This window comes from Thunnus maccoyii, chromosome 11, assembly GCF_910596095.1.
Source record: "Thunnus maccoyii chromosome 11, fThuMac1.1, whole genome shotgun sequence".
Taxonomy (NCBI): Eukaryota; Metazoa; Chordata; class Actinopteri; order Scombriformes; family Scombridae; genus Thunnus; species Thunnus maccoyii.
In genome coordinates, this window is record NC_056543.1 from 1,838,233 (window position 1) to 1,863,294 (window position 25,062).

At 38.2% G+C, this 25,062-nt stretch overlaps 2 protein-coding genes across 2 annotated transcripts in view; both read right to left on the reverse strand.

Annotated features, from left to right (window-relative positions):
* Positions 1–10,101, reverse strand: part of LOC121907520 (titin-like) — a 254,288-nt gene extending 244,187 nt beyond the window's left edge. Inside the window, exons 1-2 of the mRNA XM_042427130.1 lie at positions 9,007–10,101; positions 8,204–8,261 (exon numbers count right to left, since the gene is read on the reverse strand). Coding sequence (XP_042283064.1) covers positions 8,204–8,226 — 23 coding nt within the window. The 5' untranslated portion in view covers positions 8,227–8,261; positions 9,007–10,101. The remainder of the gene's footprint in view (positions 1–8,203; positions 8,262–9,006) is intronic.
* Positions 10,102–13,306: 3,205 nt separating this feature from the next.
* The window catches only part of ccdc141 (coiled-coil domain containing 141), an 87,137-nt gene continuing 75,381 nt past the window's right edge, over positions 13,307–25,062 (reverse strand). Inside the window, exons 23-29 of the mRNA XM_042427131.1 lie at positions 24,921–25,033; positions 23,582–23,764; positions 22,252–22,421; positions 21,297–21,582; positions 20,392–20,717; positions 18,280–19,920; positions 13,307–16,182 (exon numbers count right to left, since the gene is read on the reverse strand). Coding sequence (XP_042283065.1) covers positions 15,915–16,182; positions 18,280–19,920; positions 20,392–20,717; positions 21,297–21,582; positions 22,252–22,421; positions 23,582–23,764; positions 24,921–25,033 — 2,987 coding nt within the window. The 3' untranslated portion in view covers positions 13,307–15,914. The remainder of the gene's footprint in view (positions 16,183–18,279; positions 19,921–20,391; positions 20,718–21,296; positions 21,583–22,251; positions 22,422–23,581; positions 23,765–24,920; positions 25,034–25,062) is intronic.

Below are 25,062 nucleotides of genomic sequence, written 5' to 3' on the forward strand. Positions count from 1 at the left end.
AGCAGCGAGTGTCCAAAACCCCGAAAGTTAGTCAGATTAATAATATTGTTAACTTATCCTTTAATCAGGTAATTATACCAATAGTTGATGGTATTGTATTTCGGCATCTATCTTTTGTTCCATCTTGTGATCTTGTTTACTTATTCTGACTTAAATCATGATTTTAACAATTGTAGACTGTATTTTGACAACTTTGGCCCCTTTTGTTCAATGACAATGGCGGTTTGAGAAAATCTTATTTGTATCTCTCAAGGAAAGGTATTGTTTTGGTATCTGCACTGAAACTCAGGCATAAAACGATACCCGGCTTTAGTTGTAAATGTAAAACTTTGCAAAAACTCTTGTATGGTCCTTTAAAATGTCCATAATGTGGAGCTAAAAGTGCTGTCCCTGCAGAGTGTTGGATGTCCTGCAGATGTCCTGCTGTGTTTCTTGTTTTCTCTTTGACAGTTGACCCGCTGAAAGCGAGGAGGCTATAGGGGTGATAAAGCAGCAGCAGTAGCAGCAGCAGCAGCTCAGATTGCCATTTGATCCCTCAGGGTTTATTTCTAGGAGCTCTGTCCCTGGAGGTGGTCCAGGCTCCGCGGGGTCTGGCTGACAAACCACCAGCTGATCCACCGCAGGACTCACAGCAACATTTGAACACCTGTTTAACCCCGAAGACCTGGTCTTAGATTTCAGCTCCTCTTCTTCTACATAACCTTCAAGGTGCATTCTGTTTAGTTCAGTGTTTACATTTTATGAAAATTAGAGTGAAGTTTTTTGTTCCAGTTTTACTGTAGTTTTCCTTTCTGTTGTTTCTTTCAAACACCACATTTTTAAAGACCTTTTTATAGTATTCTTGAAAAAAAAGTGCAATATATTGTAAAAAGCCCCAAGATGGCATTTTATGAAAACACAAATATTACAAACAGAAAAGTGAAGACAAGACAAAAATATATTATTTATTTTATGATACAAAATAAACAACAAACATAAAAAACCAACAGATTTTGTATTTAATGACAAAACAAATTCAAGTTTGTTCTCTTTTGCCTTATAGTTCATATTTTAGTTATTTTATTTTATTTTATTTCAGCCAACAAACATGTTTTTTTTAAACCTGCGATTTTTTTGTTGACATGTAGTGAACACAACACTGACACATCATCTCTTTTTAAGCTGATATGTTGAACTTGTTAGCAAACAGTTTATTTCCACATCCAGCAGTTATGGAGCGACATTTTCATTCATCTGGAGTCGTGTTTCTGTCCACCTGGTGAATATAAGTCCAATATTCACTCTCTTTTAGCTCTTTTTTTTGCTCTCTACCAACTCCTGAGGCAAATATCTGGCACTTTAGCTGCTAAATAGAAATTAATAGAAATTAATCGCCACTATGTTTTCATGACAGTTTTTAAAGATCAAAATTTTCAAACTCAATTGGGTAGCTTTTAGCAGAATGGTCCAGTCAAGAACCAGACCATTATATCAGCCTGTTTTAGTTTATTACAGATACATTTCAGTAGGAAAATTTCAAAAGATATGTTTTGTTTGTCATTTAGAAACAGTGTTTCCATTACATAGTTTGTCCATTATTATTTACAAAATACACAAAGTAAAATGTTTGTGTTCCAATCAGCCGATATATTATCATTATTGTAATGTGATATCTTTGCTTCAGTTGAACTCTTCTGATAGTTGCGTAACAACCACATTTTTAAAAAAATTTTCTTTAAAAATCAGCCGTCAGCGCTGCAGCATGCAGGCTGCTGATGGATGTGGATTCATTTTGTAGACTCAATTATTAAATCAATCACAAAAAGATTATCGTACCAGACAGTCATTGCTAAATGGTTTGACTGTTGTAGTGATGCCAAAAGCTAAAAATAATCTAGTCTGATTGGCTTCTGTGAGCTCTTGATAAGTTTTTGTGGTCCTGTTTTGACCTACTTGGACCTTTTTGGCCCTGACGTGACTGGACTTGTCTTGAGTGTTGCTGTTTGGGTCTATTTGGTGCTGCTTGTTTCATGTTTGGCTCTGATTGGTCTTGGTTGTTCCATTTCAACTCTAACTGGCCCCGGTATTGGCTTAGATTAGACATAATTGGCTTTGACACACCCTGTCTGGTTCCTTGTTGGCACTGTGGTGACCCTGTCTGGCTCTTTTAACCCGGGTTTGGCACTGAGTGGCCCAGACTGAATCAGAACCCTGACCCTCACTACCCTTCTTTGACTCACACTGGCCCAACTCAATTTGTTTTTCACACAAATTTTGCTTGATTGTTTGTGGTTGTCCCTGCATGGTGTCTCTGTGCTGGCAGTGGGTCCTGGTTCTGGTCCTGGTCCAGAACAGCTGACAGACACAGAGGAGTTTTCTGTCACCTTTCCAACACTTAATTGAACAAACAGCAACAGCTGCTGTTGTTTGACACCAGATCACTTCAAACTGAGGAGCTCCAAGCAGCTGGTCATTAAAGGTTATAAAATCACCTCAGCACAGTTTGATCTGAACAATCTGCCTGATGAGAAAGTTTTTTTAAGTTCCTTAGCCCTTATTTTTCATATTTTCTTCTTTAAAAGTGTTTGTCTTGTTTTTATCATATAACCATTATAATAGAGGCAGTGTGACTTTAACTTTGGGTCATGGACAGTTTGACAGTTTTAGACCAAACATTAAATCAAGAAAATAATCCCCAGATGAGTTGATAATAAAAATAATTGTTATTTGCAGCCCTAATATTAAGCCAGGAGATTTATTTTATCAAACAAATACATTAAAAACATAATCAGCATACAGAAATCTGATTTTATCATCATGATTTCTGCTTATCTTTCACCAGTAGACTCCTTGTTTTGGCTCCTTCAGATTGATGCATTTTAACTGAAAATCCCAGCAAAAATCTAAAAAAAATGTATAGATTTTTAAAATCATTTAATGTATAAAATAACACAAAGTCCAGCTTTAGTTCCCAGAGTTTAATGTGTTACTTCAAACAGTCCAAAAAGCCAGAGATTTAACTGGGATTGAGATGAAACTGGGATTTAGTTTTATATGACTGATCCTGACATCTCAAACACACTAATGTTTTACCTTTAAAATTCCATTAACATACCCATTAATGATAATGTAATAGGGGGTATTTTCAGTTGAATTTCAAAGGACAATTAATGGACAAATTATTATAGGATATTATAATATATTGACGTATTTTTTAAATATTTTATCTGCACTGTTTAAGGGTGTTTTAAGGGGTAACAACCCTTTGACCAAATAACATTAAAGCATTGTGTAACTTCAGGATTCAGGATTGACTTTCATGCTTTTAAATATATTTTAATGTATTTTTTCTCCAAACAAATTAAGGGGTACCTGTAATAGTATTTTCATCCAATTATTTATCCATTAATTTACCTAAATGCTGGATAACGTATACTTGATTACTGGATAAAAATCCCTTAAAATATCATTCATTTGCACTTGGAAAAGTTTCTAATTTATTAACCAAAACCCAAATCTTATTATCAACTGGAATTGATAAATAATGGATTAAATATTTCAAAATAATGTTTTAATTAAGGGGGAAATCTTAAAATCTGTAATTTGGTAATTAAGGGCCTCTGAAATTAAAGTGTTTTAAGGGGTGACAATACTTTAAAATTGACCAAATAACATTAAAGACATCCCTTAATTTATACCTTAAAAATCAATCAAGGTAAAAATTCAGGAATGGCTATAACGCTTTTTGGTAAATTTTAAGGTATGTTTCCATCTTAAAAAATCTTAAACTGGAGATAATCTGCATCCTTTAATATATAATAATCTGTTAATTTATCCAATATTTAACCTCAACTTTCAGGTGAATGAAATTTATTGAAAAATGATAATGTAATTTAAGTAACGATATTTTGTACATTTTAAGTTCATACAGCAAACCCATTAAAATCACTTCATATGTTACCATCCAATTATTTATCCAGTCATTTACCCAAATGCTGGATAATAAATAAACCTGATTACTGAATAAAAATCCCTCAAAATATCATTAATTTGCACCTGCAAAAAGATTCTGACATGCAGGAAAAACCTGAACCTTAACAACACCTTAAATTGATTTCAAATGAATGCGTTAATTAAGGGAAAAGTCATTAACCCTTGAAATTGACATAATTTGATAATTAAGGGTTTTTGGAATTAAGGTGTTTTTAAGGGGTTTTCAAATTAATTGACAAATTAAACAATGTTTTGCACATTGATTTGGATGAAGGTGTTTTGTGTGATTAGGGGCTATTTAAGGGTATTTTAAGGGGTTTTACAGTTTAGAGTGATAGCAACCAAGAAAAAGCAAATAAACAAGCATCATCATCTCATCACACATCGGCCAACATATACCAATTTTGTAACTGTTGAGGTTACACGTGGTGCATCGTTAGCTTGGGTATGTTTAAATTCATTCGGTTTACTTTGTATTTCTCTCTATAACTATAAAATCTATGAAACACAGAAAGCAGATTCCTGTGAGGAATCAGCTGCAGACAGGAAACAATCATCTGGCTCTTTGTCCCTGCATGTTCACACTTACTCGTGCAGAAATAATCGGGTTTCGGTGAATCCCTGAACGCGTCACAGATCTGGTTACGGCTAAACATAATCTGATGACTTCACTGCATGTTGATGAGGTGACACATGAGTCTAACGCCGACACTTATCAGTCATCTCGAGATGTTTAAAAAGTGAATCAGATGTGAACCCAACATGTTTCCTTAAAACTGCAGAAAGATGATGGTTGAAAGTACAATTCTCAGGTACTTTATACTTCTCGTCCACCACATGACCTTACAGCTGTAGTTCTTTTTTTAATACAAAAAATATGATCAGATTATTAAATATAATAAATTGCTGTAGATGACGATATAAAGTAGTTAAAATTAGCTCCAACTCAACTTCAACAGAAAAATATTGCTTACATGTTAATACATCAGTAATAATAAACTAATAATAAAATATACACATTACACTTTTACTTTTCATACTTCAATTATTTTTTTCCTTTATTTTATATGGAGTATTTTTACATTGTGGTATTAATACATTTATTTAATTGAGAGAATCTGAATTCTGAGTGAAATGCTGAGTCTGTTAAATCTGTTTTCAAAGCTTATTTTTATGTGAAAGTTTTCTTTTATTACTTTCTTCTGCTGCTTCTGAAGGTTTTATTTATATATATATTTTTTTTTTGCCTGCACATGTCATCAACCAATCCCCTGCTTCCCTGTCAGTTTTAGGTTGCAATATAACTTAATAAACATATTTCAAAAGGAAAAACAAACATTCAAAAACTGAATGTCACTGATTCGACTTCATGTTATCAGTTAAACCATCGGACTGTGTTGTTCCTCTTGTATTTAAAAGCAAACTGGTGGATCAGAGTCAACATATCGTTATGAGCAGTATTCAGTGTTTCTCACAGATTCAGGATTTATTTCTGGAGACACTGAGCATCGCAGGTCAGGTGTAATCTCACAGCAATCAGCCATCAGTCAGACTTTTGAAAGGAAGAGGCACTAATTCTAAAAATATATATATTTTTGTGGTTAAAAATCATTTTCAGTTTTTCAGGCTGTTCAGATACATTTTATGAGCATTTATAATAGAAATGATGGGACGGGAGAAGCGTGACAAACCAGCCAACAAAAGTTCAATCTCTTTCAAAATACAATAAAAGCTGCAGAATCAAACCGCTGACACGTCACATGGTGTCTATATCCGATGTTCTTTAACTTCAGATCCAGTCTAGTCTAGTCCCTCTGAACCATAAGGGCAGACTAACAGCTGTTCATTCCCCTTCAAAATGAGCTCCTCGCTGCTCTCAGTCAGACACTTCCTCTCCACAGAGCTCTGAGTAATGTAACGAGGGGAGTTTATCTAACACAGGACACCAAACACTAAAAATAACACCTCACCCCCCCCCACCCCCCACCACCACACCTCTGTTTGATTGACAGTCACCATGTGGCACATAGCTGGAGGAGCAACTGATAGCCCTGCTGCTGATTCCCTTAAAAAGCCATCAGCCGCCCAGCTGAGAGTCCAACCTGATGCTATCAGGGGCTATTCTGGGACGTCCCATTATAACCTTCAGCTTGGAAAAGCAGCAAAAAAGCCTTCAGTCTGCTGGTGTCACTTCTTAAAAAGTGACTAAAACAATGAATGGAGTCTGGCAGGAAAGGTTGAGTCTGGTTTGTGTCTGCTATAAAACAAACGTCCGGGTGTTAAAGTGTAAATCCAGCAGCTGTCAGTCAGCTGCTGATCATCAATTACAACACTTTGCAAAACTTTAAAGACACTTACTTGTCTGCACAAGGATGCCTGGGATGCCCAGAGGCGGGCTGTCTTCAGAAAATCAAAAATCTCTTTATCCAGAAAATTTAGTCATAAAAATCCCAAAAGGAGAACAACTGAGCCTCAAAGGAACCCCAAACAAAAAAACAAAACTACAGGCTCTCAGTGCCGTGTAGTTTTGTTTTTCCTTCTGACAGCAGTCCCTCCAGCCGAGGCGTCCAGGCCGGGAACGCTGATTCTGCTCAGAGCAGGCAGCAGGGCAGCGGGGGGCTTTATACCGCTGTGACATCACATAGGCAAGTCATGCCATTGGTCGAACCCTGCAGGGAATCATGGGAGGAGAGGGGGGCCATTTTATGCAACCTGTAAAACCTGACAGCCGCTTTACTTAACAAAGAGACGGACTGAGAGAGATCGATCATCTTCTATCTGCAGTCTGAGTGGTTTATTGAGCTGCAAAGTTTTGACATCCTAGTTATCAAAACTGTTCAGTTCATTTTTATTTGTCAAAATAACAGACGCCTTCATGTAATCTAAATATAATATATCAACACATGTTTGAATGGGGTTTTTATGAACACTGAGAACTCACTTTTCTTTCGGGATTATAAATTTCTATCTGCTGAGGCTTCACAGGAGATGATTCTGTTGAAATCAGGTGACAAATAAACTTGACTTTGTTTTAATACACAACATCTATGTATGAACTACTGAAGGGAGTTATGATTTACAATATTTGGGCACAGACAACAATTTAGACAATGTTTTAAACGCACAATATGTAATTTCAGCCGCTAGGCGTCTCAATCAAAACAATAACAAAAGAAGGAGTGTGATGACGGTGTGAGGTAGCAAGGGATCATGGGAGTTGTTGTCTTCGTTGTTAAATAACCAGCTTCACCGGGATAGGATTACTCCAGTGTTCATCATTCAGGATGTTTTTACCGGGAGGTCTCCTCCTCTCCAGAACAAACAGACCTGGAGATTACAGGTAAAAACACTGAATGAAACTGTTTCACCTAAAAAATCAATGTTTCTCCGATGATGTCCGGTGACCACCGGACTTCCTGGAGGGGCTGTTAGCCGAGCTGCTGCTAACGTTTGTCCAGTTTATTTCTCTGATAACTTAAGATCCAGACGTCCAATGACTAAAATCCTTCTTCCGACTAAAAGATATAGTTAAAACCAACTTAATTTATCATGAAAATGTGTCTTAAAACTGAATAAAAGTCCATTTATAACAGTTTGTGTGGAACAACCACAACGCCGATGTGTTATCTTGTATGATAATTCAGAGTTCACGAGATGTTACCAAATTCACTCAAAAGATTGAGGAAATCTTGAAAGACAACATTTAATTTTGCTGCAACTCACTTTGACCTTCATTATGGATCAATCTAATGGATGTCTCAATTAATAGATTACTCAGTTGGTGCATAAAGTATCTGAAGTGAAAGGAGTGAAAAATGTTCATTCCTCTCAGGACCAGGCTGTAAAAACTGACAAACATCTAAAGTGTAAGGGTGCAACAAATGATTAGTAAAATGATGAAATTATTCGAGTAGATATAACATTTGTGTAAACTTATCAGATTATAGTAAAGAAAAGGATTTAACATGAATGTACAATGTGCTGCACTTTTAACCCAACATAGAGCAGCACCGTAATACTACAGAGCAGAAACAGCACTGCAGTGTTTGTTTATTCAACACATATCATGGTTTCCAAGTTTTAAATATGTTCTTATCAAATCAAAAGCTAACGTGGACTGTTAGCAAGTTTCTCAGATCACTACCTGACATTTTTATAAATGTGTAAACTATCAACATATTTAATAATAAAACAACAACTGTGAGACAGTAAATGTTGGAAGAGTAAATACCTCATTAATTGGTTTAATCCCATGATGACATCTCCTTGTCTTCCATCTTCTCTGTGTCCTTAAAATAAAACAGTTAAAGTTAATCAACAGTTTTTAGTTTTCAGTTTTATTTCTGTGTCATCTGACCCTCTTAATCTTCTCCTCTTTCTCCGAGTAACTGGATCATTTATATGTTTCATATGTGAAATCAATCTTTGTGCATCAACCGTATTTACAAAATCAATATCTGTTTTCTCCTTTCTAAACAAAGTGCTGTGCGGTTCCCAGCAGGGGTTGGAGCAGCGATTTTAAAAGTGTGGGGGTTCTAGAGGTGGGAAATGAGCACGGCAAACCCCCCCCCCCCCGCTTTCGAGCCCTGTTCCTGTCTCAATATGCCAAGTCAAAACGAATGTCACGCATTTAAACAATGTTTTCTACTGTTGTAGTTGTAACCACTGCTTCAGCTTATCATAAAATAATTACTGAGACCATATGAGTGTAACAACTCAGCAGGTCTCATAGCAGTTTACTTCTTACATCCAGTTATTTGTATGAATTGCTGAACTGGAGCATAGCTATCCTTATTATACTTATTATACGTATCTTTATCCTACTTCCTCACACACCTTATAAACATGAAACACTTCCATTAAATGAAATGGATAGTATATGGATGCATAACAAATTGAACTCTGGTAACAAATCAGTATCAGTAAAGAGTAATTTCTGAGTTCATGGACTAGTGCAACCTAAACTGTCTTCAATTTAAAAAAAAAAAAATCCAAAGGGGACCTTTAATTGTCTTTAATTGGGAAATTAAATACCAAAAGTTGTCCAGGAGGTTTTGTATCAGCAGGCGTCAGTTCCTCTCCATCAGCCACAGGGAAGAAGCTGTTCCTCTTCATCTGCAGTCTTCCTCAAAGCTAACAGGAGAAAATCACATCAGCAGGTGATCTGAGGTTAGTGATTGCAGAGAATGAGCAACTAGCTCTCACAGACCACAGCTACAACCATCTGAACCCTTTTTAAGCTCAATAATAAATAGTAATATTACTGTGGTCTAGCTTTAATACACAATACAAACTATAGCTCATTCTAACTTATATTAAATGTAAAACACACATAACTCCCTGACATGAGGAGTAAAACTATGACGTCTAAAGCAACATGTTCCTTTGACATTCAGCTTAAAAGAGCTTAACGTTATGTGAGTTCACATTCTGGACACAGAGGTAACTTGTACATATTCTTGCTAAAGTCCGCCTAGCATGGTGGCTAATTAGCGATTAGCTTAACTCACGATTAGCGATTAACATGCTAATAAACATTAATTTGGTCGTTAAGACTTTACCATGAGGCAGGAAACACATTGCCGTTACACATCTTGAATATGAAAGCTCACCTTTGTCTATGACTATTTAAAAACGACAACAGAAGTGACTAAAAACCAAATTTGCCACCTGACTTACATTTAGGATATTTAATTTATGTTCAATGATGTTAGCTGAGCTGACACATCGCATAACACGACGAAGTTACAAAAGAAAATTCTACATTACTAACTAGTTTAATATCTGTTTCATACCTCTGGTCTGTTATTCTCTAATCTGTTATCACAGCCAGCAGCGAGTAACTGAAACACAAACTTAACTTTACTGTAATTGAATCGTTTACTCTTCTCTGGCCTGGTGGGTTCGTCAGATGACTGTTCAATGACCAGAAGGTTTTTCATGTATGGGAAACTCAGTTCATCAATGACTACCTCAGGAAAAAGTGGGGGTATGGAATGATGTTTTTGTGAAAGTGGTTCCCGGTACAAAAAAAAAAAAAAAGGACAGTAGAAAACATAATGGAACTCATTTTCTATCATTCAGACAGCACATTAGACAAATCTGCTGTTCTTCTTCTAGATGAACAAACCGTCCAGTTTCATCAGTCAAAGGTGAAACAGCAGATCTCAGATGGGAACACAGTGATCTTTGCTTTTTCAATCATTTTTTTTCCAACATAATTCTCAGTACCATGTTCAGTTTTTATCATCGTAAATATAAGCAGTTTTGGTTTGGTCCTTACATCACCAGCCCACTGCCCTTTGCTCCGAGCAAACACAAACAGTATAATATAAATATAAATGTATGGCATTGGCCATACATATATTAATTAAAAAATTTTTTTTTTTTTTTTTTAATTTTTGTTCATTTTTAACATTTTATTTTATTTTTAAACCACATCTGTCAATATTTAGGTCTGCCAGTCCAATTTTGTTTTTGGGGTGGGGGATAATAATAATATCTAAATAATATAAAATTATTTATCATTTTGGATATTATCATGCAGCCCTACTAAGAGGTACTACTGATGCATTTTATTTTAGTGTGAATCCATATTTGTAGTTCTGGGACAGGAGGTACTGTTGTAGCATTTTGGTTAATTCTTGTGTGCAATTCTTGTCAGTTTGATTGTTTTCAAAATACCATGTTACTATCCCTTATAATTCATTATCTCCTCAATTCATATACTTCATTATCTTTTTTATTAAATTCAAGTTCAATTGAAAAGCAAAGGGTGTAGCAGTGTAGGGGAGCGATGGGGTTTGGGGCTGTGGCAGAGGTGGAGGGCTCCAATCTAAAATCTCACCTATAGGGCACCAACAAAGACATGGCTGGCCCTGTTAATATATATATTACACTAAAATAAACCAGGAAATAGAGTAAATTGGAACAAGAGTGAAGCAACTCCGCTCAACTATATGACTTTCCAGAACTTCTTGCCACAACCCAGATAGTTTGGAAGAAGAGGGGACTGGAATATCTTAGTATTAATAGGCTATAATGTCCCCCATTGAGAAGATATTCGTGATAGATGGTCCTAAATTAATAAAAGCTATTAAAGAAGATCTTACCAGATGGGGAACACTTAGTGGTGTAGAGCAGATATAATTAAAAGTGTCAGTGTTTTCCCCCAGACTATCTTTTATTATATCCACGATTCCACTTAAATTACCTGAATATTAGAATTTGTCTCAATAAACTTTTGAAGCATAGAAATAAAGGGGGCTTATGGATACTAGAAGTATATACATATTATTTGGCCTCTAATGGCAAATACAGCAAAGTGGCAGCTGGTGAAAGTAAAAAACAAGTATTCCTATCTTCTCTGTGGTATTGTACAAAGGTCAATACAAACATTCAGAACACAGTTATTAGTTTTTCATGTGTAAAATAATAAAGATAATACAAAAGAAATGTGCAATCAATGGATTGGTGTTGCCTTCAAGTCCATCATGGGAGAACACATTATTCACTGCTGGAGGAAAGACTCTCATTAATGAGGAGTGGAAAAGTCATAATGTTAGAAATTTGGGCAAAATTGTAAAGCAGGAGAGAATAATGAGATTTAATGAGCTTCAAGCTAATTTTGACCTTGATGATTTGTGTTTTCTGCAGAATCTACAGCTGAAATCTATACTGCAGAAACTCATATCTCAAGGTACCATACTGGCCTCAGATAAAGATACAGATAATACATTGAAAGAGATTGTAACAAATAGAGGCACTTTATCTAAATGTTATAGATATATATATATATCTCCTCCTGTAGTGGCATGGATACATTTTAATTACAGTGGGAATGTGATCTGGGAAAACACCTAGCACTGGAACAGTGGGACACCATAATGCGACATACAAATTACTTATATATATATACAGAGGAAGATTTTATACTGAATATATATAACTCCACAGAAGCTGAATAAAATAAATACTAATGCATCAGACCTACTGTATTTTGGCACAGCTGGTGAGAGAGAGGAGGCTGGGCGCAAAAAAAGGCGACTACTACCGAGTTGTTCATTACCCGCCGTGCTTTTGTTGTTGTAAACGTCGTCATAGAAACAAGTGAAACAAATGGCATCATAAAGAAATATCTTTATAATGTTTATTGTGCAAGGTATTTACTATGGAGTAAAATGTTTTGAGGAATAAATGATTCAGTACATTTCATTCACCCGAAAGATTTTTTCGAATAATTTGTCCGTGAATGTCACATCATTGCAGAGCAAACGTGGAGAACATAAAGCCGGGACAGTGGGACACCATTATCCCATGGTTTGCAGTCATGGAGGCGTTATTTATTGGCTTTTATTTTCTATAATAACTCCATGGATGCAGCGGCGTTGTCAAATCAAATATGACGTGTGGCACAGCAGCACCAGCTGTTCTCTGTATTTATGATCTCTGTCGGATAAACATAAGTGTGTTCATGAAAACGTATATATTAACTTTTAATTCTCTTCACAACGTGGCATTATGTGACAGAAATATGCACATACATTATTATCTGCCAGACTTATAAAGACGCAGATACACCTGGTTCTGTTGTTTTAATGTGGAATCACATGCACGAGCCTCATTTGCTGTCACAGTGAGCCAAAAAATGGATGTAAAGGTCTTTAAACCTCCGTTAGTACGTCAACAGTTGTGTCCGTTCCGCTCATCAGACCTCAGTGAGAATTACGCACAGGCTCTCCAACAGCTGATCATTACGCACGGCTGCTGCGGACATTTGAAACGACTTTACCCCCTGATTCATCACATTTTTATGCAAACCGTCACCACTGTAAAGTGTCAGTCATCATCATTAAACATCAGAAGAATGATAAATGATTTATTGATAGAGCTCGTGTTGAAACGGACTTTACAAAGTGCTTCAAAACAAAATGAAGTGATCGTTAACAGAGAGATGATGCTGAAATAAACAGAATGATGCTTTAATAAGGTTTAATAATTCACCTTTGAATTTTACTGAAAGCTGTATAGCAAAAATAACGACACAATCTAGCGTGAGGTGCGCACATTCTTCCTGTATAACTAACACAGTTGTTGTGAAACAGCCATATACCTCTGTGATTGGCAGGTTCGTTCAGCTCCAGCTTGTGCAATAAAGGGACCTTCCACACACAACACAGTCAAGTGCCATTCATATAAAACTCGCGGGCCGCACTAACATTAAACTTTCATATCAAGGTGGGGGCCACAAAATATCAGCCGCGAGATTGAGACCCATGATCTAAAGCATATGTTATGGCACTGCCCAGAAATAAGAACATTTTGAGTAGGAGTCCAGAATATGTTATGTTCAATATTAAATGTGGATGTATCACTATGCCCAGAGGTGTGTTTGCTGGGAGTTAAATTGGATTGAATGAACTAAAGGCACCAAAGATGCCCTTAATAGCAAGAAAATCAACCCCGGCAATGTATTGAAGGAAAGCAGATCCATCAGTAAGTGACTTTACTTCGATCAGTTTTACATAAAACATTTGAAAGCAGATAATGTTGTTTATCAGACAAACAGAGATGTTTATTAAAAACATCAGCAAACAAGTAACTGAGTAGCTTTTAAACATCAACAACTGCTGTAGAATCAACCACATAAAATCCCTCAACAACCCTGATATTAATCATTAATTTGTCTGGATTAAATTGAGAAATGAATGAAACTGAATGTAAATAATGTGTCACCTGATGAGTCAGTAATAATAATAAGTGATACACACCACAAACGTTCCCAATATGACTTTATTCAGCAGAGATACACTCTAGTGAAGGAAAGTAAATCAGTAACTATTACACATATAAATATTTGAAACCAGATACATTTTTTTATCAGGTGAGAGGAGATTTAAAGCAGAAAAAAAAACCCTCAGAATTTTCTTTGTGAACTTGTAGTTTGATTATTCTGATTGATTGATTGATTATTCAATCCTCAATACTGTGTTCAGAGTTATGCAGACAATATTAACCTGATAAATGTGAGTCAGTCAGCTGCTGTTCCTCCGATGTCCACTAGATGCTGCTCCAAAAAACAAAAAACAATCTGACTGTATTGAAGTGAATGGGAAAACCTCTCTCTACAAATATAAAGTCAAGATGATTTATCTTCTTCTGCGAGGTGACTTTCAGAAAACAAATACTTTAATGTAAGATTAATTGTTAAGAATGACACAAATTTAAGTGTTAATGGAAAATAAAAAATTATGATACTGAATCAAGATTCTGACTTAATTAATATTTATGATTTGTTGAACTGTCAGTTGAGTCAATATTTTGAGATAGCTCAAAATATTGACTTCTTAAATCAAACCTACTATGTGTACAATCTCAAAGTTATGATTCAGTATCTCATCATTTTGATTTAGAAAGTCAAACTTTGGACTTAGTATCTCTTACTAAGAGATTGCACTATCTCAAAATTATGACTTGTAGTGAGTCATTTAATGTATTTTGACTTAGTATATTTTGACTTATTACGTGATACTAAATTATCATTTAATATATCATAACTTTTAAGTTTGACCTAAAAAGTGTCTTATAATGATGGCTTACTGTTTTAAGATCACAACTTAGTATTCTTTGGACTAAGAAAATCAAAATTATAAAGTAAGAATTATGACCATGAAATATGTTTAAGTCCTAAATAAAAATTCTGACTCAGTCTCATCATTTTAACTTACTATCTCAAAATTATGACTATCACATAAATTTAATTTAAAAAGTAGACAATTTTGACTCATCTCATGAATTCAGCTCAGTACAAGATAATTTATATTTATTTATTTATTTATTTATTTATTATTATGCTGTTTTTTGGGTCATTCATTAATTTACTTAACTTTATCGTCAGAGTTTTTTTTTGTTTTTTTCCTGGCAGTAATACGTTTCTGTTGGTTTTAAATAAACATGTTTGCGGATGTGTTCGCCTTGATTCAAAGCCGTTTCAGTCTGTTGCACTCTGCTGCTTTGTGGTTCCAGATTTAAATGAGGATTCTGTGACTCCAGTAACCCACAAATAAAACGTGTTAAAGCTTCACCGTAATCTGTCATTAATATTAACATTGCATGTCTGCACCACTCCACCTGGAGAAAAGGTGATGACGACATAGGAGATGAACTGAAACCCGATTTAAGTCCAATGAGAAGAACACTTGTTAAAAAAACTATATAACAGGGAACACAGTGATTACTCAGGGATTACACCAGGTTACCCATCTTTTTTCTGGCCCTCAATCTTGTTTTCAGGTCCCCAAATTCTCCAGACCCCAACATTTAGACAGTTCTAAAATTATTTTGTACATTGTATGATGACCTCCTCTGAAAGTTGATTAAAATTATTAGAAAGTATATGTTTTCATTGTGACTCAAAGTCAAACTGCAATTAAAAAATAATGTCCGCTAAGAAATCAGTATTGACTTATGTACTTATTTAAGAAATTTAAATTGTATCCATTGTTCTGCAGTGCCAATGCCTCCTACAGTAGTGTCAATGAGAGGTGAAGTTTTTGTTATGACTGATGATATCAGTACTGTAATTTGATTGGTCCAATATCTGTGTGGGTGGGCACTAAAAATGAAGTTAGAGGACTACCCATCGCTGCAGTCTATTTTCCACTACCACATCTGGACCCATGAAACAGAGCAAGCTAATGCTAAGCTAACCCCCCCACCCCTCCTCTCTATGATGCAAGACAACCACAGCACTGAGTGTGCAGGAGCTGCTGAAGACTCAACAGGTCATAAAATAACATGAATGAAATGATATGACATGATGGTTTACATTTGTTTATGCAAAAAGTGTGGAGAATTCAATTTGACTTTAATAAAAAGAATCAGGACAGTGTGTGTGTGTGTGTGTGTGTGTGTGTGTGTGTGTGTGTGTGTGTGTGTGTGTATTAAAGTATTATCAGGTAGAGCAGCCACAGCAGAACACACAGTGTACCAAACCAGGTCTGCCAGTCCACATTAATGATGTCAAACACTTCGGCCACCAGCCACCTATCATCATCTGTCTTGCTGCCATCGCTGCAGTCATGGTAGCTGGGGTATTGGGCCTTGTATAACCCGCCATCCAACGCCTCTGGGATAAACAGGAATTGTTTTCCATCCTCACAGGCCAGTGCTCGGCCAGGGCCGGTGGCTGACACCTCTCCTTCTTTAAACCTGGAGCGACCATGATGACAGGAGGTCAGGAAGAACAAAGCCGCACTCTCAGCCAAGGGCGCTGCTACACATCGTGGGCACCCTGACAATAACTCTGATACAATAAATATCTATAATTTGTGGTATGTTACCACAGGGATGACTGCAACACCAGACAGCCAAACAAAACATTTGTGGGTTTTCATAAGTAATATTGAAAACTTGATGATGTGGATGAACAGATGTGTAAAGTTTAATCTTTAATTTGATTTGTTCATGCAACTGATTTGGTTTGTAATGCAGTGGTCAGTATTGCCTTCACTGTCTTTATTTTGTAACTGTGCACACAAACAAAATAAAGCAAACACTAGCACTAGCAAACCTTCGTTAATCAAAGAGAGGGTACATTGTTAAAAATAAAAGTCTTACGCTGGGATCCCACCAGGCACGTGTTCACCACATTCCGGCTCCGACGCGGTTTTGCTCCGTCCTCTGCATGGCGCCCTATCCCACCGGGAGCGTGTCAGAAGCTGAGCATCTTGACTGCAGGGAAGCCATCCGTCTTTTAAAATCAGTTGCACTCCTACTTTAGTAATTACGGCAGCCTAGTCAAAGCTGACAAAGTGCCTTAAGACTACTGTAATTACTGCAGTAGCAGGGCAACTAAACTGCCCAATTTTGTTGCTTTCGTTGATTTGGTCATTTTCCTTGATTTTTATGCTTCTTCTACGGTAAAGTAGGCTACGTAGTTAAATGGTGTCTTTACTCGTCTGTTTGAATTGCGTTTTGCCCAGCTCAATCTGCTCTGTGCCGCTTGACACGGCCTTTGTCAGAAATAGATGAGGCACCTATCTTCAGCGCAGTTGGGCGGAGAACCACTTCTGGGCTGCTTCTGAAATGCGCCACGGTGCGCCTGGTGGGATCATGAGCATTGACTAGAGTGGCTGCGATTAGCTCTGGGGGTTGCGTCAGAGCCGGAACATGGTGCACATGTGCCCGGTGGAATTTAGGCGTTAGCCAGAAAGCCGTCAGCTAGTGACTTAGAATAATGAAATGTTTTTACCAAACTACAGTACACACATTAAAATGTCACTTCATTTCTAAGTCAGAGTTTACACCAGGCTCCATGGTGGCGAAGTGTTGAGCTAAATTGGTGATTGATTAGTTAAAGGAGAAAAAACACACGCAAAACACACAGGTGGCATGTGATGCACATCAAAACACTGGCGTCTGGATACATCAATACCCCACAAAAGCAGCATCCAAGCTACTGTACTGTCTGCATGATGTCCGATGTTTGCTGCAAGGGCTGGAACACGCTTCTCTATCAACTGGCACAGGTGTTATTCAGAGATGTTCATATTTTTCATACTAATATATAACAACTTATATTCTACAGCCACATTTTGGGTATCGTTAACCTTTTTGAATTTGCTTCCTGACAGGAGTTGGATCTTGGTTGTTTGACACAGAGATTTGGGAGGTTTGTGCCCAAAACAGTGAATCAAAATAACTTGGTACCACTGGAATATTAATTGTACTTGGTAATCAAGCTAATAGTTAAGATGGGGTGCAAATCAACACGCAGATATGAAATGTGGTACGGGTTTACATCACTAACATGTGCCAGGTTGCAGGAAAGTACAAGCATATTTGAAAAACAAAACTAGTCTACGAAGCATGGTAATTTCACTGGTTTCCCATTAAATGGTCATCAACAAACAAGGCCAAAGTTGATTTCATTTTGAGTGCAATGATTTATAATTCAATCGGCAATACCCAAGGTAGCACTGCCACAAGGTAAGGTTTTCGCTCTTATTGATAACCCTTTTAATAGGAAGACAATGGATCATGACAGCAGTAAACCGTGGATGTTGTGTGAGGAGATTAAGTGTAAATGTGATGTGTTAGCTGTCACTAAACAATAGTATGAGTCATGTTAGAGAAATAAATAGGTTAGCTGGACATCTTAAAGTGCAAATATGATAAAGAGTTAGACATAATCTGGCTATAGGGCACATGTTAATGCAGGTGTAAAGGGTTCCTCAAGATGAGTTGTGTAATTAAAAATCTCATAAATCTTGTGTGTTATTGTGGAGCTGGTTGTATGCTACCCACCAGGTGAGCATGGGCTCTGGGTGTCCCGTCACCTCCACCTCTAGCGTCACTGGAGAGCCCTCCATGACAGTAGCTCTAGACAGGGGCCTGGTGAAGCAGGGTGGGCCAGATTTAGAGGCTTTTCCCTGGGGAAGAGCCTCTGTCTGGGCCTGGGGCAGAGGAGAAGGAGCAGGAAGGGGAGGCCCTTGGATCTGGGGAGTAAGCCTTATCTCCTCGCGGATAGCCATGGGCTGACAAATGTCTGGGTCTTGATCTGGAGTTAGTAGATGAGATGAAGAGGAAGGGGGGGTGACATGCAGGTTAGCCTGCTGAGCCAAAGCTTTGGTCTGTGCCTCGGGCTGAGGAGGAGCAGCGAGCTGGGCGGGGCTGCTGGGGTTCATGCCAGGGTCATGCACAAACTGCTGGGTACAGGTAGAAGCCAAGGACTCATGGAGGGAGTAGACTGTCTGGTGGCTCTGCTTGCTGTTGAATATCTTACTGCCCGTGATGGTATTGCTGGATATGTTACTGACACTGTTTGGCTCTGGAGGGATAGGGGCATGAAGGACCCCAGGTAGACCTCCACTACCCTGGGAGACTGGCCTTTCTTGCTGTGACCTAAGATCACTGCTAGCCTGAGGCACATTGCAATGACTGTCTGAAGCAGATGACTGGCAGTAAACAATTTGTTGGGTGACAGTAGTGGTTTTGGTAAGGCTGCTGCTTTGGGGCACAGAGACTGAAGGTGCTTCCTTGCTGGTTTGTAAGGAATTCACATTCTGATCAAGGCCACTCCTGGACTCTGGGTAAGACTGTGGACTGTCTGTATGGATGACTGTGCTGGTTTGGGGGCAGGTTGTACAGGATTTGATGAGCCCAGTGTCTCCTGGAACTGTGTTGCTGGGGCTCTGAGCAAACCCTCCGGTCTGCAGGGGTGGATTGATCTGTGGCATAGTCTCAACCTGAGACAAGGGGCTTTCTTGGGGGGAAATGACGCTGTTGCTAGTCTGTTCCAAGGTGCGATGACTATCTGAAGACTGGGAGCAAATGGTCTTCTGGGTATTTATGTTGTGATGGAGGCCACTCTTGGAGCCAGCGAAGGACTGTGAAAAACTGTTGTCTTGACAATTGGCAGTTGTGGTTTGAGTAGTACTAGTGCTGAATTTTAGGAACCCCATGTCTTTTGGAGGGGTCCTGTCCTTGTGGAGATCAGGGTCTTCACCATTAAAGGGCTGCGGATGATAGCTGGACTGGGGGACAGAGGGGGTCTGATTGAGCTCTGCAGCCTGAGGAATGAGATCAGTACGTGGCAAGGTTTCACTTTTTGATGCAGCATTTTTGGTGATCTTACCCTTACTGGAACTGCTCTGAGGCTGTCCATTCTGCCTGCTGTGCTCCTTTAAGAAGTGTTCAGTTTGTGAGGGGCTCCTTCTCTCAAGGACATTGTTGTCCTTGTTGTCTGGCATGTTGCTCTTGTGGAGTGGGTTGAATCCTGAAAAGAAGCTCAGTTCAGGGCAGCCCACAGAAAGGTGAGCACTCTGGGGGAAGTTGGCTGTGCTAGTCTCTCCAGTCCTGAGAATGGTGCACAGAGTGCTGGTAAGCAGACTTGGAGCAGGAACTGTCAGTGGACTCTGGCCAAATGAGCTGGACTCAGTTCTGAACCTGTGACAGACACAACAGGAACAAAATCCTGAATCTGGATGTCCTACTGATGGATTATTGGGTTACGGCTCAAGTAACCACTTTCAGTGTTAAAATTTTGCCTGAGATTTTTGTTGCATGCCATCACTCTCAGTCTCTTAATATCACAGTATTCCTCATCTTACTCCACCATTAGACTATCCATTAGTGGGACTGTGTGTTGAATGTCAATGCTTTTTGAGTACCAACCAAAATATCTCCAAAAAACCAAAATCAAAAACCGTAAAGTGACAAAAACCTAATCTTGTTTACATAGTCTTTGACTAAATATTTCCAGTTTTCAGTCATTACTTAAATCATACTTTTTATTTGGAGAATGCATGGCTGCATGTGTTAAGACAGAGCATGGACATACACAAAACATGTTTACTTTACTTGTCTGCTAACATAAAAAGAATCTTATGTGACACAGTGATGTGTCCTAATTCAGACCTGGCACTGCTGTGAAGGCAGGTGGGAGGAGTTGGACACCTCTCTGTCTCGCTGGACTCTCTCTGTTGTCGGACTGCACCAGTAACATTTCCAGTTACACTGTGCTCTGGCAGGGTATGGTACTGGTGGCTGTGCTGATTGATGTGGATGCTGTGGGAACTAAAACAGAAGCTCTCCTCAACGTCTGATTGGACCGCTATGGACTCTGGTGTCTCTGCCAGTGGTGGTAGGGAAATGTCATCAGGTGATGCGCACTCATACTCATCATTGGACAGAGAATCCTCCGTCATCACTTCCTCATGCTGGAGCTCCACCTCCGATACATCCTGCATCAAAAAGATCAAGTATCAGACTGATGAACAAGAAGGAAGTCTGTACAGTTAGCTTAAATTATTAGTAAAATTAGTCAAACATATATCCACATATATTCAAATTCTTCATTGAAACTCAAACTCATCACGTTCTTGTGGTGCCACCAATGTTAATGTGGACTTCTGCGGACCTCCACACTTAGTACTATGAGTAGTACTACAACTGCTACTACTACTACTACTACTTATAATAATAGTAACCTTATTTATAGATCACTTTTATAAACAGAGTTACAAAGTGTTTAACAGTAATACAAACAATAAAAATAAAAATAAGATAAGATAATAGATAATAAGATAAAAAAAATAAAATAAGAAAAAATAATGAGTAGAACACAGAATTTAACAGTAAACCAATAGGCTGCATACAGAAAAATAAAACCAAAACAGATTAAAAACAAAGAAGAGGTCATTTAAAAGTTGTTACAGAATTAATATATGGCCCAGGGGCAGCATGTACATGGAACATAATAAACGAGCTAAAGTTGGCCACTGGCGGACAACATATGTGAAGCTAACCTTTTGCTCACTAACCTGCAGTGGTGTTGTGTTTGATTCACGGGACAGAGAGGTCGTCTGCTGTCCTGTTTCTTGCGTCTCTTTCCTCTGAAACTCCTGCTGGATGTCAGCAAACAATGGGCCATTCACAGATGGGGGTGTGACTTGGGGATCAGTGGTGGAAAGCTGTAATTGGCTTTGGACGGCGTGGACCCGCCGGCTGGCTCCCACTGGGGACTGGCAGAGGCTGAAGGTGTGCGTGGAACAGTAGGAGGATGTATGACGCTCCTCTGCAGAGGAGGAGGTGAACCCCTGTCTTTGGCTGAAGGAGAGATGATACAATAAACCTTTTTATTTACTTTTACTTTATACAGTTCAGGGTTTGATATAGACAAGAAGAAAACCACAGGCCTTTTTGGTGTGAGGATGAGCTACAAAGTTGCCAAGAGTGCTTTCCATTTGGCTAACATGCCTGCTTTTTTCCTTCAGTCGTGGCTCTTCTTCACATCTCAGCTTGTCCCAGAGGCAAGACTGTATGTGTGGCAATTACGCTGTAGAAATCCGATCGCAATGTTTGACAATATGCACCATGGCCCCATATGTATATATATATATATACACCATATGGCTTCTGCGTTTTTAGCCATGCTAGTGGTGTGGCTTTAAGGGTGACAATGTTGGTCCACCACTTTGGTCTAGACTGAAATACCTCAACAACTATCAGATAGATGGCTTTTAAATTGACAACAGATATTAAAGTTCCCTAGATGGTAGATTCTAAGGACAAAGGAGTGAGGACAGGAGGAAGCAGAATCCACGGAATGGAAAATGAACAGGGTTCAACCTCTTGGGACTATGAATATCCACAGCAAATGACATTGGTGTACAATGACATTTGCTGTGGGACAATTCTGTCTTGTAGGTGGCGCTAGAGGAAATGTCATTTGGTCGAATTCAAACAAATTTTCTGAAATTTTACTGAAAACTCTACCTGCTCTCTGAGATGACTGTCTGTGTGTCCGTCTGTTTGTCTGCCTCCTGGCTGCGACTTTTCTGTAACGGAGGCTTTCTATTGGTTGCAGTTTGCCTCTTCACAGGCACCTCCTTCCCATCATGCTCAGTGGTCAGTTCGGGAGTGTGACCTGTCTCCTTCAGCTCATACTGGAAGCACAGAACACATTACATTTAGGTGTGTAACAGTAGGTGTATTCAAACTGTTCGGTAGAGGATGTTCGGTTTGGTAAGCAACTTCCTCGGTTCTGTATGCTCCGTGACTCAAACAATTACTGTTAAAATAATTAAACACACAATATGTAATTTCTGCTGCTAGGGATCTCTCAATCAAAGCAATAACAAAGGACGGAGAGCGAATAGAGTGTGAAGTCTAAATAAAGCAGTTTCACGTAAAAATTCACAAAACAGGATGTCTGGTAGGGGCTATGAGCCAAGCTGCTGTTGACGTTTGCTCAGTTTGTTTCTCTGACAACTTAAGATGTAGACATTCAGCAGGTCTTTACCAGGAGCTGAATTATCCACAGATCTCTCCTTCTCTCCAAAACAAACTTACACTGGGATTAAAACTGGTAAAAAAAAAAAAAAAAAAAACACTGAATAAAGCAATTCCATGTTAAAAATCAATATTTCTCCGACACTGTTTGGTGGAAAGAGGACGTCCTGGAGGGGCTGCTAGCCGAGCTGCTGCTAACGTCTGCTGAGCTTGTTTCTCTGATAACTTAAGATCCAGACGTCTGATGAGTAAAATCCTTCATCTGGTTAAAAGATACAGTTAAAAGCGACCAAGATCTAAAAAAAAAAAAAGTTTATCATAAAAATGTGGCTTAAAACTGAATAAAAATCAATTTATGACAGTTTCTGTTGAACAACCACAACGGAGACGTATTATTTTGTGTCTATACTCTTTGATAGATGCCACTGCAGCGAATGCAACCACAAAACTGATGCATGCATCTTCTCTTTGGTAGAGGATGGATATGATGCCATTGACAGGCGACCAAATGAAATTCTTGGATTTCTCTGGGTTTTAAAATTGTTGGAAACATTTGGGATAATGTAAGTACACAACTCAATTAAGTATATAACATAAATCTAGTTGATTTAAGACATTTTAATGCAGAGTAGTTACATATTATAGCTTTAAAAAAGACACTGACTTCAATGTGAAAATGTAGACTTGTACATTGAACTGGATTACTGGAATAGTTTGTTATGTTTCAAACAATAATCCCTAAAATGTTAAAAAAAAAAAAAATTTTAAATCTTCTCTGTTTGCCTTCAGTAAATGTTGCTGTGATATTTTTTACCATGTCAGCGGCCTCCTGTGTGCTGCGGTTATCTTTCTGTTCCTTCTTTTTCATCTTTCTGTCTTCTTTCAACTCCTTCTCTTTCTCTTCATCTTTCTCTTCTGTCTCATTCTCGCTCCTTCGCTGCGTTTCTTCCTTTATTTCCTTCTCTTCAACGTTCTGCTGCTGTTTGAGATTCTCCAGCTGAAAACACCACAATGACACCAGCAAGCAGATACATAAACATACTCACTCAAGAGAGTGTGGTTGTGTAGTTTGTGCACTAGGACTTGTATCTATCAAGCGTCTCAGAGTAACACTGAAAGTGAACCTAAAAGCACAAAAAATACTGTGAAGCATCAATACTGACTTTGACCAGGAGTTCATGTATTAAAAAATATGACACAACATTAAATGAATCGATTTAATCTCACAATTATATTTACCAAGGCACCATTTAGACACTTGATTCAGTCAACGCTGGCAAGTCACTTGCAAGGCTTAAAATATGAATGTATATACAAATTAAAATAGCAGCTACGATGACTAAGTTGTCTGAAATTATTATTATTATTATTATTATTATCAGATCCGTCCAACCAACCAATTGTTTTACACTGCCTATAATATTGCTGCATCTTGCGTGTGTGTGCAGAATTGTACACACAACACCTCCTCATTGAAAACATTCTTCTACTTTATGTCTCCAATAACTTGGAAATGTATTTCTGCAATGCCACCAAGTGCTGGGAAAAACACCGTAACCATGTGAACATATCTGTCAAACATGAAAGTTGGAAATTAATAAATAAGATATAAGACCCTATATTAAATCTGACCTGTTAGGATAACCTTCATTATGCAGGTGATATCAAGCCATTGGGATATGATTTTGTTCAATAAGTTTTAGTTTGCTCTCATTATCATTGAGAGACTCTGTAAGAGAGATACATTTTATTTATTGCTGCTGAAATAGTTCTGGCAGAGTTATTACTTTTGCGCAGCTGCATTTTTGTATAGTTATGAGGACCTCGGTTTCTGCAGAGACAGCGTGTGCTCTCCTCTGTACCCACACAAAGTCAGTGCAAAAAAATATTCCATTTTCATCAAAATGGTATCTATTAATGAGCTTATTGTTGTTCTAAAAACATCTCCCATCAAACAGATTGTGTCTCACTTGAATATCAGCACAGATAGGATTCATTTCATTAACACAGCTGATAAAATGTTTTACTTCTAGGACTAAAAGTCGGACCACATTGAGAATTTTTGGCCTGTTAGGACTGAAATATGGGCCCTGATCTAGTTCTGCTTGTGAGGTAAACGTGTACCAGTGTGTGTGTGTTTTGTATTGTGTTACCTTCAGTTTGGCCTCCAGCTCCAACAGCCCGTCACTCAGCTCTCTGATGGATTCCACCATCTCTGAGTGTTTTCTGACTGTCTTCTCTATGTACCGCCGTCCCTCCTCCACACCTGAAACACACACACACACACACACACAC